The 15956-nt window shown below is 49.0% G+C and overlaps 1 protein-coding gene across 3 annotated transcripts in view; it reads left to right on the top strand.

Annotated features, from left to right (window-relative positions):
• The first annotated feature begins 705 nt into the window (after positions 1–705).
• Positions 706–15956, top strand: part of LIG1 (DNA ligase 1) — a 41878-nt gene continuing 26627 nt past the window's right edge. For 2 of the 3 annotated variants that reach the window (XM_079907134.1, XM_079907132.1), the window contains exons 1-4: positions 706–824; positions 10270–10340; positions 12853–12942; positions 15382–15520. In XM_079907134.1, the coding sequence (XP_079763260.1) occupies positions 10324–10340; positions 12853–12942; positions 15382–15520 (246 nt within the window). In that variant the 5' untranslated portion in view covers positions 706–824; positions 10270–10323. Of the gene's footprint in view, positions 825–1306; positions 1326–10269; positions 10341–12852; positions 12943–15381; positions 15521–15956 lie in introns of those variants that run through there. The other variant, XM_079907133.1, reaches the window with a different exon arrangement.

Below are 15956 nucleotides of genomic sequence, written 5' to 3'. Positions count from 1 at the left end.
TGGCCAATTCTCAGAAGTGTCACCAATATTCATCTGTGGTCCCCACCTGCCCAGATGCACCGCCCAGCCCAGCTGTGGCCCCCTCCTCCCATCTACATCTATCATCCTCCCCCAGATATGGGTCCTCGTCCTAGCATGGCCCGTCGTCCTTAGATGGACTTCATCACCCCAAATGCTCCCCCACGTCCAGCTGCGCCTCCCTCCTCATGAAGCCCCTCCCAACCGGCTCCAGCCTCCGCAACCCCTCCCAGCCCTGCCTGCCTTGGCACCTCCCATCCCGGCTGTCCCACCCAGCTGTGCCTCTCCCCTCCCCCAGATGTGCACCCTTCCCGCCCCTCCCCACTCACCTACCCGCCCCGGAGCGGCGTCCACATCCCACAATGCCCCGCGCCGAGGCCCGGCCCGGCCCTTGCTCCCGGGATGCCCCGCGCGGCCTCCCGCCTCTCTTCCCGCCGTGCGTCGCGCAGCGGCTTCCACCGAATCTCCCTTTTCCCGCCGGTCGCTCCGCAGACCCCCCAGCCACACCCACTCATCCAGAGCAACAGAAGGCTCGGGGCTGTTTCCCATCGTGCTCTGCGGGAGGGCTTGCCCCACTTTACCCCCTTTACTGGCACTCTCACGTCTTGGAGACTACAACTCCCAGCGTTCTCCGTGTGGCGGCGGCGCGGACGTCGCCCGGCCCCGCCCCTCGGCTCGGCCCCGCCCCCGCCCCCGCCCGCCGAAGTCTGCGCGCGAAGTCCGTGGCGCGAATTTGGGACTGCAGTGTATCGCCGAGCGGTTCCGGTTGTGACGCTCAGGACAACGGCGCGCGGGCTCGGCGCGAGGCAAGTGGCGCCGGCCGTGAGGGCCTTTAGGGTTGGGGAACGGCGTGCGTGTCGTAAACTCGGGGCTTGTGCCTTCGCCTGGTCGGCTGCAGAGAGTGGACGTAGGGGTCGCTGAGGCAGTGGGGAGCGCGCTGCGGAGGGGAGAGCGCGGGCAGCAGGCCGCTGGAGGGGGCGGGGCTGCGTCCGCTGGAGGTTCAGGGCCGGGTAGAAGGTAGACGAGGGCCGAAGCCCTTGTACGGGACAGGGTCTGAAGAGAGGCCTGGAGGGGCGGGACTACCTGGAAGGGGCGTGGTTATACAGGGATGAGGGGCGGGGAAAAGGCTGTCGGTGGGCGAGGCCATCCGGAAGTTGGACGGGTCGGGGGAGGTGGGCCCACCTGGAAGGGGGTGGGGCTAGGGAAAAGTTTAACAGTGGGCGGGGCCGGGGGAAAGGTTGAAGGAGAGGGGTCAGCTTTAAGGGGTGAGCCCAGGTAGATGGAGGTGAGGCCAGAGGAAATCATTGGTAAGAGCTAGGCTTAGGCAAAGGCCTTATGAAAGGTCTCGAACCTTCTGGACGGGGGGAGCTCTGGCCTTGTGTATGCCTGATGAGGGGGCAGGGCCAAGGGAAGAGCAGTGAAGGGGCGGCTGGACAGCGAGGAGGAGGCCAAGGCCTGGGAGGGGGTGGGGCCATAGTGGAGGTTAGCTGAAAGGTCTGGGCTAATTGTTACCTGAGATGGTGGAGGGAGGGCCAGAAGAGCTTGGGGAGGGAAGAGAGAAGGATCTTGAGGCCCTTAAGTGAGGGGGTAGCTTCAAGGGTAAGGGGGAGGGTATTTGGGAGGAAGAGGGGGCGTTTGGAAAGGAGAACTGGCATCTGAAAGCTGAGGAGAATCAGTGAGGGGAGCCAGCAGAAAATGGGATTAAGGCCATCACTCCTTGGCCACCATGCCCTTTTCAGCCCGTTTGAATCTCTGACTTATTAGGCAGCCTGAGAAGAAGGCACGAGGAAAAGGCAAGAAGGACGTGTTAAGTAAGACCTCCTTAATTTCATCTTATCTTAGGATTCTTTGGGAGCTCGGTAGGCCTGCAGATTTTCCCCCTCCATTCCCAGGATTCTGATTCAGTAGGTCTGGGAGTGCGGTGGGTATATTTTAAACGTGAATCCCTGGGGGTTCTCAGAACTGGCACCCCTCGTTTATAGTATCCGTCATTGACCAGCTGTGTGGCCCTGGACAAGGCAGTTTCCCTCTCCTGTCTCAGCTTCCTGAGTTGTCTTTTGGGGGAATGCTGAGCTGTTTTAAACCTCAGAGCAGGAGGGAGAGTAGCATATTTACGGGAAAGGTGGAAAATATTTCACAGGGGTCGGGTGAGGATAGGGGACAGGTCAGGAAATGTGAGCTTTTACTAAAGAGAAGAAATGCAGACTTGAGCCTTGAGGCCTGTCATCCTCAGACTGTTCACCCCTAAACACCCTTTTACATCCCCCTTGTTACCATGGTCTCCAGGTTTGAAAGATCTTGCTTATAAACTGTAAATTCTTCAGTAATGTTTTTGTTATCCCAGTTTTTAGTAATCAAAGGAGTGTGTGTGGGCCAGTGCATTCAGTGCCAGCACTGTTTTAGGTCCCGTGGCCATATCGTTGAACAAATAGACAAAGTCCCTATCTTTATGGAACTTACATTTGAGCCCTGCACTGCTTAAAACAGTAGCCATTAGCCACGTGTAGCTATTGAATTTTTTTTATGAGTAGGTATTACTTTTATTATTTTTAATTTAATTTTTATTTTATACTGGGGTATAGCTGATTTATAATATTGTGTTTGTTGCAGGTGTACAGCAAAGTGATTCAGTTATACATATATCCATTCTTTTTCAGAGTCTTTTCCCATATAGATTATTACAGAATAGTGAGTAGAGTTCCCTGTGCTATACAGTAGGTCCTTGTTGATTATCTATTTTATACATAGCAGTAGCTATTGAAATTCAAGTTAATTAGAAACAAATGAAAAACTCAGTGCCTCAGTCGCACTAGCTGCCTTTCAAATGCTCCGAAGCCACATATGGCTAGAGCTCCCTTTCTGGACAATGCGGATAGAGAACAATTTCTGTCAGGCAGAAAGTCCTGTTTGAAGCACTACTCTAGAGGGTGAAACAAATTCTAATTTATAAGGTCAGGTTGTGCTATGTGCTGTGAAGAAAAAGAGGGAGGGGACAGTACAACAGGCCAGGGGTGGCGGTAGCCGGACCTGAATCATTGGTAACTCCACTGATTTTTTTTATAATAATAAAAAAAATTACATATAGTAAAATTTACTCTTTTCGGTGTATAGTTCTGTTAATTTTGAAACATTTAGAGTTATGTCACCACCACCACAATCAAGGTACAGAACCGTTCCATCACCCCTAAAAATGATTCTGGGGCTCCCTTTAAGCCCTCCGTCTGGCAACCACTGATTCCTCTCCATTCCTGTAGTGTATCAGTAGATCACTCCTTTTTATTGCCGAGTAAGCATAAACAAAGTTTAGAATATTCTACAATGGAACACTAGCCAGCAATTAAATGCATTGGATGATGTACCACAATTTGTTCATCCATTCACCCACTGAAGGACATTTGGGTTTTTTTTACAGTTTTTGGCGATTATAAACAGACTGTTACTGTAAACATTAGGTTACAGGTTTTTGTGTGAACGTAGGATTTCACTGGGTAGATAGCCAGAAGTGGGATTGCCGGGTCAATATGGTAAATGTATGCTTAACGGTTTGAGAAACTGCCAAACTTTTCCAAAAGTGACTGGACCGTTTTGCCTTCCCACCAGAAATATATGAGAGTTCCAGTTGCTCCGCATCTTCCCCAGCCCTTGGTATTGTCACTTGTTTGATAATTAAATAATAGGTATGTAGTGGACACCAAGGTTTTTGACCTGTGCAGCTGGGTGAAAAAAGCTACCAGTGCTGAGACGGAGAACATTGGTTGGAGGAGGGATAAAAGTGTGTGTATGCGTGTGTGTGTGTCTTTCTAAGAGTTTGGATTTGGTCCCATTGAGTCTGAGATTTTGGTTAGAAATCCAGATGGAGATAGCACAGAAAACTAGAAATATGAGTCCTTGAGTTTAGAGGGGAAGTCACAGCGAGAGGTAGACATTGTGGGGTCGTCATCATCCCAGAGTATGTTTAAGCCATCAAACTGGTTAAGGTCTCCAACGGAGTGGGTGTAAATAGGACAGAGAGGAGGAATTGGGCCTTGGGCACTGCAACCGTTAGAAAGTGAGTTGCTACATTTTCTGTTGCTGCTGTAACATATTACCAGGAAGTGAGTGGCTTAAAACAGCACACATTTTAATTCTCCTACAGTTTCCGAGGCCAGAAGTCTAAAATTGTTTTCCCTAAAATCGAGGTGTTGGCAGGGCTACATACCTTCTGGGGGCTTTAGGGAAAATCATTTCCTTGCTTTTTCCAGCTTTTAGAGGCCACCTGCATTCCTTGACTCGTGGCCCCTTCCTCCATCTTCAAAGCCAGCAAGGTAGCATCTCCAATCTCTGACTCTAAGCCCCTCCTTCCACTTACAAGGATCACTTGTCATCTTTTTTTTTTTTTTTGCGGTACGCGGCCGTCTCACTGCTGCGGCCTCTCCCGTTGCGGAGCACAGGCTCCAGGCGCGCAGGCTCAGTGGCCATGGCTCACGGGCCCAGCCACTCCGTGGCATGTGGGATCTTCCCGGACCGGGGCACGAACCCGTGTCCCCTGCATTGGCAGGCGGACCCTCAACCACTGCGCCACCAGGGAAGCCCCATTTGTAAGTGATAACACTGGGCCCACCCGTATAATCCACAGTACTCTCCCCACCTCAGAACGCTTAATCACATCTGCAGTCTCTTGCCACGTAAGGTAACATATCCACAGGTCCAGGATTAGCGCGGGGACATCTTTGGGGGCACTTACTCTTCTCCCCGCAGTGGCTAAGGAAGACCCCTCACAGGAATCCAGGAAATAGTAGACACTGAGGTGAGGGTGTGGTTTGAAGGAAGAATTTCAGTGGAGCAAGGAGTCAGATGTTTCTAATGCTGCTTATGGGCCAAGATGAGGAACAAGAAATGACTTTCGGATTTAGCAGCCCAGAGGTCCTCGGTCCCCTTGATGAGCAAGGTCCAGCTGAGTGATGTGGGAAAACTTAAAGGTTCAAGCGGGGATGGGAGGAGAGACACTGGAGGTGGTGCCTTGGGACAGTTCTTTCTATGACTTCTCTGAAAAGGGGAGCAGAGAAATGGGGCGATAGCTGCTAGGAGCACGTGGGGTCAAGAGAGGGATTTTTGTTTGTTTAGGTAGGAGGAGTCACAGCAGAATTGTAAACCGATAGGGATGGTCTAGTAGAGAAAAGTCGATGATGCAGGAGAGAAGGGAGAGGCGTGCTGGAGCATGGGGTTTGAGGAGGTGAGAGGGCATAAGATCTGGTGCGCAGGTCGAGGGTCTGGCCTTCAGTGAGGGCACAGCTGGGTGGTCTCAGTACCGACAGCTGGGAGTCGGAGCGCCTGCGCGCAGGCGCAGTTGCGGAGGCAGATAAGGTGGTGGGAACTTGTCTTTCTCCCGATTGCTGCCATTTCCTCCGACGAGGAGGAGAGTGGAGGCGGTGCTGGCGGCTGGAGAAGCTAGTGTGAAGTACGGTCTGGGAGAGCAGGAGGGTTGAAGGGTCTGGGGGAATGGAGAGAATTGGACCGCAGTCCGAAAGACCCCTGGGGACCAGTCCAGGTCCGTTCTGCGGGCGCAGGCACAGGGTAGGTGGAAAGTTGGCTGGAATCAGCAGCTTTGGGGTTTTGCACGGTGAGACGGAGGGCGGGAGTTAAGAGCAAGAGAGCGACGAAAGACGGTAATGGTGCACCGGAATCCACCCGAGTCAAGGCAGGAAGGGGGAACGTGATGCGGAAGGAAAGTGAGGAGGAGGATTGACTGGTTTGTAGACTTAGGGAAGGACTGGGAAACTTATGGAGTTGGGTTCCTAAAGGAAGTTGGCTGGCAATTTAGGGGTGGTGGTTGGAGAATAAATAGGCTGTTTGAGATATAAATCAGCATATAAATGGTATGTAACGCCAGGGCCCTGAGCCCTGAGCTTCGAATCAAGAAATTGGGTTTTAGTCGAGTTCGTTAATTCGTTTGTTTGTTCGTTCATTCCTTCATTTTTTCCAGTCTCCTTGTTGGAGTGCTGAGTCCTATTTCATCCTTATTTACTTTGAACATTTTTTTTTTGGCCGCGCCGGCGTGTGGGGATCTTAGTTCCCTCAGCAGGGATCGAACCCCTTGCTCCCTGCATTGTTAGCGCGGAGCACTAACCACTGGACCACCAGGGACGTCCCGTACTTTGCATATCTTTGACAGTGGGGCCTGTGAGGTTTTTCAAGAGCAGGGACTGGGTTTCCTTTCCTGTATTGTCCCAGAGACTGAAAGTCTTGGGAGCCCTGCAGTGACTACTGTGTGAGGCTCTGTTCTTCCTTGTGTGGAAGTGAATTTAGGGGCTCCCTGGCTGGTTGGGAAGAAAAGATCTTGACTTTGACAGATAATTCATGTCCAGGATAGATTAGAACTTTCTCAAGTGAGGGACTCGTACCAATACTAGTGTTTTTTGAGGGGGAAAGGGGCTGGGTTATTCACTACCTTATTGATTTTCATGAATTCTGAGCTTTGGGCTGTATACGCAAATTATATTTTTATTCCCAATTTTAGGTTACTTTTTCGCCTTTGACTCATAAAAACTTTCAGACAGAAAAGTGGAGCAACTAGAATAATACGCCACCACCTCGATTTTACAGCTGTTAACATTTTGCTATGTTTGCACCGTCTGATTTTCTGAATAAAAAAATTTAACGTTTATTGTAGAAGTTTCAAACATACACAAAAGTAGAGAGTAGTGTCATGACTCCCTGTGTACCCATTACCCAGCCCCAGGAATTATCAGAATAGTTCATTCTTATTTCGTCTATATGCTCCTTAATTCCCCCCAAAAACCCTGAATTATTTTAAAGCAAACTTCAGGCATTTGCTGAAATATTTGAACTAGTTTACAGACATCATGACATTTTGTCCCTGTTTATTTCAGCATGCTTCTTTAAGCAGTAAAGGCTTTTTCTGATTTGAGTTTCACACATTAAAAAATTAACAGAAGTACTTAAGGAAACTGGAAGTGGTGTGTGGGTATGACATTAAATAACACTAACGCTCATAAGGAGAAAGTTAATCCCTTTATATTCTCTTTCAATTTGTCTTAGAAAGGCTCCGTTTGGTGCAGGGTGCCTTTCACAGCCCCCTCCAGCACTTGGCTAGTTAGCGCTTTGAACAAAGAGAAAGCAGCAGGTCTGGGCTCAGAGCCTCCAGCAGCCAGTGCTTTGAACTACAACCTAATCATCTGGTTTTGTTCTTTTTGTTTTTGCGGCTGTCTCCTATTTGTGGCAGGCGTTGCTGTTCTGCCTGTGGGAGTGACAGAAATGGGAGTGCAGGGTGCCTAGGATCTGGAGCCAGGGTGTCTGAATTTGGATCCCCCGTTTGCTGCTCACGAGCTCTGTGATTCAGGACAAGTGATTTAACCTTTCTGTGCCTCACTTTTCTCATCGGTGACATGGGGATAACAGTTGGAAATGCTTGAGTGGGTGGTTGGGTAGTATGGGGTCACATTATCGTTGGTACAGTTGTTATCTCAACAGCCCCCAGATCTAGGGCCACCTCCATCTCCCTCGATCCCAATATGGAGGGACCCCTTCCTTCCTCACCCTCAGAATGTTAGTGGTTAAGGACACGGACTCTGGAGCCAGACGACTGGCTTTGGATCCTGGCTCTGCGACTCATTAGGCTGTGTGGCCTTGAGCAGGTTACTCGACCTCTCTGTGCTTCTGTCACCTCATTTGTAAAATCAGGACAATGATGAATTGTAATAGCTTTTGCATGAATTAATTCATAAAAAGTTTTGGAAGAGTGCCTACCGCCCACTAAGCACCCCAGTTCATAAGAAGTTGATTCTTTGACAGAAAAAATAATTCAGTGAAAAAAAATCCAGGGTTTTCCTAGATATGGTGGAAATTGCCAAGGTGGTATGAGGAATGTCTGAAGGTTGGGAAATAATTTTTGGAGGAGATGGGAGTGAACCAGGCACAGCCCCATGGCTCCGGAGCCCCACATCTGTTTGGAAAGTTAAACTGAACGTAATCTGGGGACCACGGGGTGGATGCAATAAGTGTGATGAGAGAAGTACTAATTAACCACCGTGAGAGGCCAGGAAAGTGAGCTGCTCTTCCAGCAGGTGCCCCCGGGAGGCTTCCTGGCAGCCTATCAGCTCGGAGCTGGGCCAAAGGGGACTGGCCCTGGGTGGGGGGGCGGGCAGGGCCTCACCAGAGGGAAGAGCCAGTGGGGGGCTGAGAAAGAGAATTAGAAAAGTTATCTGGGGCTTAGATTTACTATTTTAAAAAAAAGTCAAACAGGTAATAAATATGTATGGTTCAAAATAAAATCAGGACAGAGGTACACAGTGACCAGTTCGGCTCACAGCCCGTCACCTTGTCGGCCCCAGCCACTTCTGTTGCTTTCTTGGTTATCTTTCCAGAGTTTCTGATTGGCTGAAATAAGCAGTACTAACGAATATGTATATTTTTATTTTCCCTTGTCTTGCAAAATCAATAGCATATTATATCCACTGTTCTGCCTCCTTTATTATTTATTATTAGTTAAAATGTTACTAGATCTAGGCCTTCTTTCTATAGCAGTAATAGTGCCTTCATTCTGTTTTGTTTTTTACTTTTTATTTTGAAATAATTAGAGACTCACAGGAAGTTGTAAAAATAGTACACCCATCTTCCCCCAGAGGTGACATCATTTTTTTTTTAATTTATTTTTAATTTTATTTTTGGCTGCATTGGGTCTTCATTGCTGCACGCGGGCTTTCTCTAGTTGTGGCGAGCGGGGGCTACTCCTTGTTGCAGTGCGCGGGCTTCTCATTGCAGTGGCTTCTCTTGTTGTAGAGCACAGGCTCTAGGCGCACGGGCTTCAGTAGTTGTGGCTTGCGGGCTCAGTAGTTGTGATGCACGGACTTAGTTGCTCCGTGGCATGTGGGATCTTCCGGGACCAGGGCTCAAACCCGTGTCCCCTGCATTGGCAGGCGGATTCTTAACCACTGCACCACCAGGGAAGCCCGTGACATCTTATATTAGTGTAATCCAGTATTAAAACCAGGAAATTAGCCTTGGACAGTACTGTTAGCTGGATTCTAGCCCGTGTTCAGTTTTTACATGCGCTCCTGTGTGTGTGTGACTGTCTCTGTCTATGCAGTTTGATCCCATGCAGAGATCTGTGGACGCACCACCACAATTGAGATACAGAACAGTGCCGTCTCCCCAGAGGAACTCCCTATGCTACCTACCCCTTCACAGCCCCCGCCCCCTGGCAATTGCTCATCTCCATGTGAGTTTTGTCCTTTGGAGAATGTCATGTAAATGGAATCATCCAGTCTGCACCCTTTTGAGATTGGTGTGCCCCCCACGAGGGTCTTAACAGTATACCTTAGAAACAGCTCAACAGCTGATTTATTTAGCCCTGTGGGTATGATTTGATGAACTGCCATGTCTCACAGCCATTGTAGCATATTATATAATCAATGCAAAAATTTTTTTCACTAACCTGAAAATTTAGCTAAAAAAAAAAACCCAACTGAACAAAACCCTTTGGTCTTCAGTATGTCATTGTATTAGACAAAAAGCAGGCTCCATACGGTAAAGGAAGCGCCTGTTCTCTGACTCAGACCCCTTTTCTTCACTAATAAATCTCACCAGCAAATCATTTTGGTCTGTAAAAACTGGAGTTTCTTCTTGATGGGGAAACTCATGTTTCTGATTTTGTGGGGTTTTTTTCTTTCTGAAAAGAAGTGTCAATGTAAATAATTGAGAAACGATCTATAATGGGAATAGAAAAAAAAGAGTTTTATTCGAGCCAAACGGAGGACTGTAGTTCAGGAGACAGCCTCTCAGTTCTGAGGAACTGCTCCAGAGAAGCATGGTTTTCAGCACAGTTTTATATCTTGTTAGAACAAAGAACGTACATCAAACACGACCGGGAGTACATTCCTTCAAGGTTTCAAAAAGAGGGAAAAAAAAGATTAGCATGCAGACACAGTGAGTCAGTATGGCCGTGGCAGCTGGGAAGGGAACCTTGTCTTTGAAGGGCTACTAGCCCGGTTGTCATAGGAAGGGAGACATTTATTCCTATCTTCAGAGTGGACGTTCTTTATTTCTGGTAAATGCATTCTCTTCTTTAGTTGGTTAAAGCAGCTGCACGTTGTACGTTTGACAGGCCATATGATGGGCTGTTCAGTGAGTGTCAAGTTCAAGCCAGGTGATGTAGATTTCAGGGTGATTTCCCCAAACCTCAGTGTGTGGAAGTTTCTGTTTTGATCCCTGCACAATCAGTATCCTCACCAAGTATTTGGATGTCTACTTCAGGAACTGCCCACTGGAGAAGAGGAGGACAGGGGAGGGGAGGATTCTGACGCCATCATGCAGCGAAGTATTATGTAAGTACCCTCCCCACACCCCTGCCCCTGCCACCGGCTTACATACTCCAAGTTCTCTGCTCCCCTCTCTGACTCTGCGCCTTATCTTAGAAGAACTCGGGTTAGTCTTCACGTAGGGATTTCCAGGAGTTGAGCAGTACGGAAAGTGGGAAAGGGGATCAGAAAAATAGGTAGTGTAGTAACCAGAATTTTTAGTTGCAAGGTTCAGAGACCCTGACCCCTGGTTCTCAATCGGGGGCAGTTTTGTCCCCCAGGGAACAACAGACATTTTTGGTTGTCACCACCTGGGGGGAGAGGGAATTTCCCACTAGCATCTAGTGGATAAAGGCCAGGCAGGCTGCTAAACATCCTACAATGCCCCGGGTAGCCCTCCACAACGAAGAGTGATCTGGCCTGAAATGCCGGTAATGCCCGGCTTGAGGAACCCGGTACTCAGTCAGGCTGGCTTCAGGAAAAACAGAAAAGGAATTCTTTGGCTTGTGTAGTGGAAACTTGGCTTTTTAAAAAATTAATTAATTAATTAATTAATTTTTGGCTGTGTTGGGTCTTCGTTTCTGTGTGAGGGCTTTCTCCAGTTGCGGCGAGCGGGGACCACTCCTCATCGCAGTGCGTAGGCCTCTCACTGTCACTGCCTCTCTTGTTGCGGAGCACAGGCTCCAGACGCGCAGGCTCAGGAGTTGTGGCTCACGGGCCTAGTTGCTCCGCAGCATGTGGGATCCTCCGGGACCAGTGCTTAAACCCGTGTCCCCTGCATTGGCAGGCAGATTCTCAACCACTGTGCCACCAGGGAAGCCCGAAACTTGGCTTTAATAGTCAGATCCAGTTGTCCAGACTTTCTCACTGGGACTCTGTCTCCATCGTTCAGCTCTGCTTTCTTGGATGTTGTATCACTCTGGCAGGCTGTCTTCCTTAGACTTTTAGTACCCTAGAGCCAGCAATCCTGGTGGAAAGAGGTGGTCTCTCTCCCAGCTGTCACAACAATATCTAGAGTTAAGTTTCATTGGCCCACCTTGGGCCGCATGCCGGTCCCTGAGCCAGCCACTGTCGTAGCCCCAGGGATGCAGGGCCTTGAGTGGCCAGGCCCAGGGCCTGTGCCCTGGTTGTGGGTGAAAGGGCAGACCCACGCGAACCATAGGGACTGAGAGAATGTGGGGGAACGGGCATCACAAGAAAAACGTGGAGGGCTATTCCCAGAAGGAGGGGATGGATTCTAGACAGATCCAGACCTGGATGTCACCCACAGAGACCTAGGAGTTGGTGGCTTACACAGATCCTACGCTGCATTTTTCTCAGGTGATGAGAAATCTGGGGACAGTCTCTCCTGGGATGATAGCACTTTTGATTGCTTTCTGTCACCTTGCTTTATTTTATTTTATTTTTAAATTTTTTCCTTTTTTGGCCATGCCGTGTGGCATGTGGGATCTTAGTTCCCTGACCAGGGATCAAACCCATGCCCCCAGCATTGGGAGCGCAGAATGTTAACCACTGGACCATCAAGGAAGTCCCTATTTTATTTTTTAAAGATTAAGTAAACTTTTAATTTTGGAATTATTTTAGATGTACCAGCAAGTTGTAAAGTTGTACAGAGAGTCCCTGTACACCCTTCACCCGGTTTCCGTTGTTGACACTTTACATCACTGTGGTCCACTGGTCACAATAAGGAACCAACAGGGATACATTCCTTTTAACTAAGCTCCAGACTTCATTTGCATTTCACCAGTTTATCTGTTAATGTCCTTTTCTGTTCCAGGATCTGATTTGGAGCCATGTTGCATTTAGCTGTCATGCCTCGTCTGGGTGACAGTTTCTCAGGCTTTCTTTGTCATGACACCTGTAGCCTTACCCCCGGTTTGGTTTGTCCGATATTCTCATAGCCTGGGGTTTTGGGCACTGAGGTGAGGTGCCCTCTCATTGCCTCATATTGGGGGTGCACGACGTCCCCAAGACATCGTAGGCAATGTTAACCTTCCTCTCTTGGCCAGGTCCCTGCGCCGTCAAGCCCCTGTTTTTCCCCTCTCAGTACTCTGCTCTCTGGGGCAAGCCACTCAGCCGCATCAGGCTCAGGTAGAGGGGAGGGCACCTTTATCTTTTTCAGAGCACGTAACGCCTTTGGACATTTTATATTTACCTCTTTGCTAATGTCTGCCTACCGCACTAGAGTGTCAGCCCCTCCAGGGCAGGGGCATATGTGTCTGGGTCACTGCCCTGCCCCTAGCTTCCAAGGACAGGCCTTGGCACGTAGTAAGTGCATAGTTAATCCCTGTGGAATGGAAATCGGGCTGTGTCCTGTCTCAGGTGAGTGGCAAGTTGGGGCAGAAAAATAAGCAGAGCGTTGCCTCCTCCATCTGATAAGCCTCAGTTTTCCTTATTGGTCTAAGGGGGTTGTTTGAAGCCTTCTGTTGCGTCCTGGGACGGGGACGGGCATCGGAAGCTGTGGAATGTGGTGTGTGTTAGCGGGGTTATTGGTTCTGTTATCATTCACTTTTCCGCACCCCACCCTCTGCTCCTCCAGGTCATTTTTCCAGCCCAAGAAAGAGGGCAAAGTGAAGAAGCCAGAGAAGGAGATATCCAACAGCACCAGAGAAACAGAGTCCCCTCCAAAGTACGTTCTGGGGCTGGGATGTGGTGAATCTGTTCCTTTTATCAGTCAGGACCTGGCTCAGAATATCTCAGGGCCCCACAGGGAAATTTTTGACTCCGGTAACTGGACAAGCCAAAGGTAGGGTCATCTTCAGGCACAGCTGGATCCAGGGCCTCAGAGTTGTCTTCAGGGCTCCGTCCCAGTGTCTTGACTTCATTCTGGAGCAGACTGCATGAGGCAGAGACCCTGCCACTGGCCGCATCTAAATAGAAGAGAACAATGTTCTTTCCTCCAGCGTCCTTGTCACAGATTCTCGGGAAGACCCTGCCCCTGGACCGGTCAGCTTTCCAAAGCATGCACTCAGGGTAGATTTAGCTCACATCCCCAGTTTGGGAGCCTGGGCAAGTAACTTCACTTCCTGTACCTGTTTCCTCACGGGTAGCAGGGTATCATGATCTATGTCAGGCTTTCTGTGTGGGTTTGATGCATAACACACTAACGACTTACAGAACAGTGCCTGGTTCATAAAAGACGCTCAGTCAGTGGTAAGAATGAGGTCATAATTTATCAACACTCTCGACTTTTAGATCTGCCCCTTTTGTGTTTGCACTGCTATATATACACACTTATTGTGTGTGGTTTTATTTTCTGTGACATGTTTTAATGTCTTGAAAAATAGAGATCATACTGCGTGTATGGTTCCTGAACTTGCTTTCTTCAGTGACAGTATGACTTAGAGATTTTTTCCACTCCTGAACACAAAGGACCCTCGGATCCCTTTTACCTTCTGCTCTGTGTTCCATTTTATGGATGTGCTGTAGAAATTATTTAACGTCCCCCTAGCGATGGGTATTTAGGTTGTTTCCACTTTTTGGCTGAAACAGTCCATGCTGCAGTTTAGTCTGTATGTGTGACTTCTTGGGCACACGTGCAGATTTTTTTTTCTAGCATAGATACCCACATGTGGAATTACACATGGTAATTATTAATACATCAGCTCAGAAGTAGGTAAATAAAAATTTGAAGTGCTTCCAGTTTTACTCTCCAGAGAAACTACTATTACCAATCTGAGGTATATCCTTCCATACCTTTTTTCTATGCGTAAAAACATACGTGCGCCTAATACAGTTAGTTACGACACATAGTAGGTGCTCAATAGGGAACTGCTGAATGAATAAGTGTTTCTCACACTTATATGTTGGATGGCAGGGACTCTCATTTTGGTCACTGTTATATCTCAAGTAGCTGGCACATGCCTGACATACAAGAGATAATAATACACATTTTTAATTTATTTTTAAATAGGAAAAGCAGGATTATTCTGTATGCAAGTTGCAGGTACATATGGGCAAACATGTATCTTTTACATTCATGGAATCATACTGTATAGATTCATTTAGTCAACAAATATCTACTGAGAATCTACTATGTGCCGGGCACCTAGACTCTGTGGGTTTAGCAGTGAATAAAATCAACAGCAACTCCTCTCACAGATTTGACAGTCTGCTTTCTCTCCCCACAAAAAAAAGTCTTAGAGCCATCCACTTCATCTGATCTCACTTTATTCTCTTTAATGTTCCATGACAAGAGCGTGCCGTCATTGACCTAAGTAGGGAGGTGTTTGTGTACATCTTGGTCTTTGTCCAGACCGTGAGCTTTATGAGTACAGAAACCGGTAGGAATCAGCTGTGTTCTCAGCCCCTTAAGTGACTTCCATCAGCAGGCATATTGGTTGTATTTTGACGGCCGTGTCTGTGTTCCTCACCAGACTGGGAGTGCCTCAGAGCTGGTGTTAGGGGAGTCGTTGGGCTGCTTTACCAGTAACCAAAGTCATGGTGACTTGGTTAAAGTTAAAATTGCCTCTTTCTCACTTGAAAGATTCTGAGCTGTTTAAGCAGTTTGGGGCAGCTAGGTGACTCTGTACCACTTGGTGGTACTGGGACCCAGGTTCTTTCTCTCCCTCTCTCTCTGCTGTGTCCTGCCTTCACCTGCATTGTCAAAGGGGGTCAGCAAGTCGAAGTTCTAGGGATAAGAGAGCAGTGAGGACAAGCAGTCAGGAGCAGGTTGCAGGCGTCAACATCCTATTGGTCAGAACTCATCACATGGCCATACCTGGCTGCAGGGGAGGCTGGGAAATGTAGTCCCTACCTAGGGGACTCGGGCTTGCATGACTGAAAGAGCGTCTCCAAAGGGATGTTGGAGGCCAGTCTCCGCCCTCAGTAGGGACTTCACGTGCTCCTCAGCACCACCCATCACAGGGTGGGCACACAGGAGGCCTCCAGAGAGCGGGATGGGTGGATGCATGACTAAGAGTATATGCTGAGGAGGCCCCTAGAAAATGTTCATTGAGTGCTTGAAAGGCAAGGAGGGGAATGAAACATAATGAAGGGGCTGGAGAATTTGGGAGTAGCATCCCCACTCTATCTGCTGGAATAAAACCTCCATTTTCTCATCCTCCAGGGTGGCGCTGAAGGAGCGGAATAGAGTGGTACCTGAGGGCGACTCTCCAGTGAAGAGGCCAGGGAGGAAGATGGCCCGGGTCCTGGGCAGCGAAGGGGAGGACGAGGAGGAGGAAGCCCCCAAGCCCCCCAAAATCCAGGTAGGGCCCCAGCAGCCTGCCCACATTTACCAGAAGAAACCATCATTCCCAGTGGCCTTTGGAGCTGAGTGCAGTGGCTGCTCAGGAGAATTCTGGAGATGATGCCCCAGCGGGGGAGGAGTGGAGTGGTCCTGCCTGGTCTCTGTGCTCCTAACCCCGCCTCTGCCGGGCGGCTGGGCTCGGCTCCCTGGCCTGGGGTGCCTGGGCAGCCTCAGCTGGCACGAGCAGCTCCCGATAGATGGCCCTCACCTCATAGGGTGGCTGTGAAGGTGCAGTGAGTCGATTCACATACGGATCAGAGAAGAACGCCTGCTACAGAGGAAGGGCTCGGAAATCCGTCCAGTCTCTCCTGTTGTGGGAGGGCTTTCTATCTTCAAGTGCATCGGCTCACTTACTCCTCTCATTTAAGTTATTTCATGCCTGTTGGCTGCTCTGA

This window comes from Stenella coeruleoalba (genome assembly GCF_951394435.1).
Source record: "Stenella coeruleoalba genome assembly, chromosome: 20".
NCBI lineage: Eukaryota > Metazoa > Chordata > Mammalia > Artiodactyla > Delphinidae > Stenella > Stenella coeruleoalba.
Note: the sequence above shows the minus strand (reverse complement) of the source record. Positions and strands in the feature narration are given on the sequence as shown.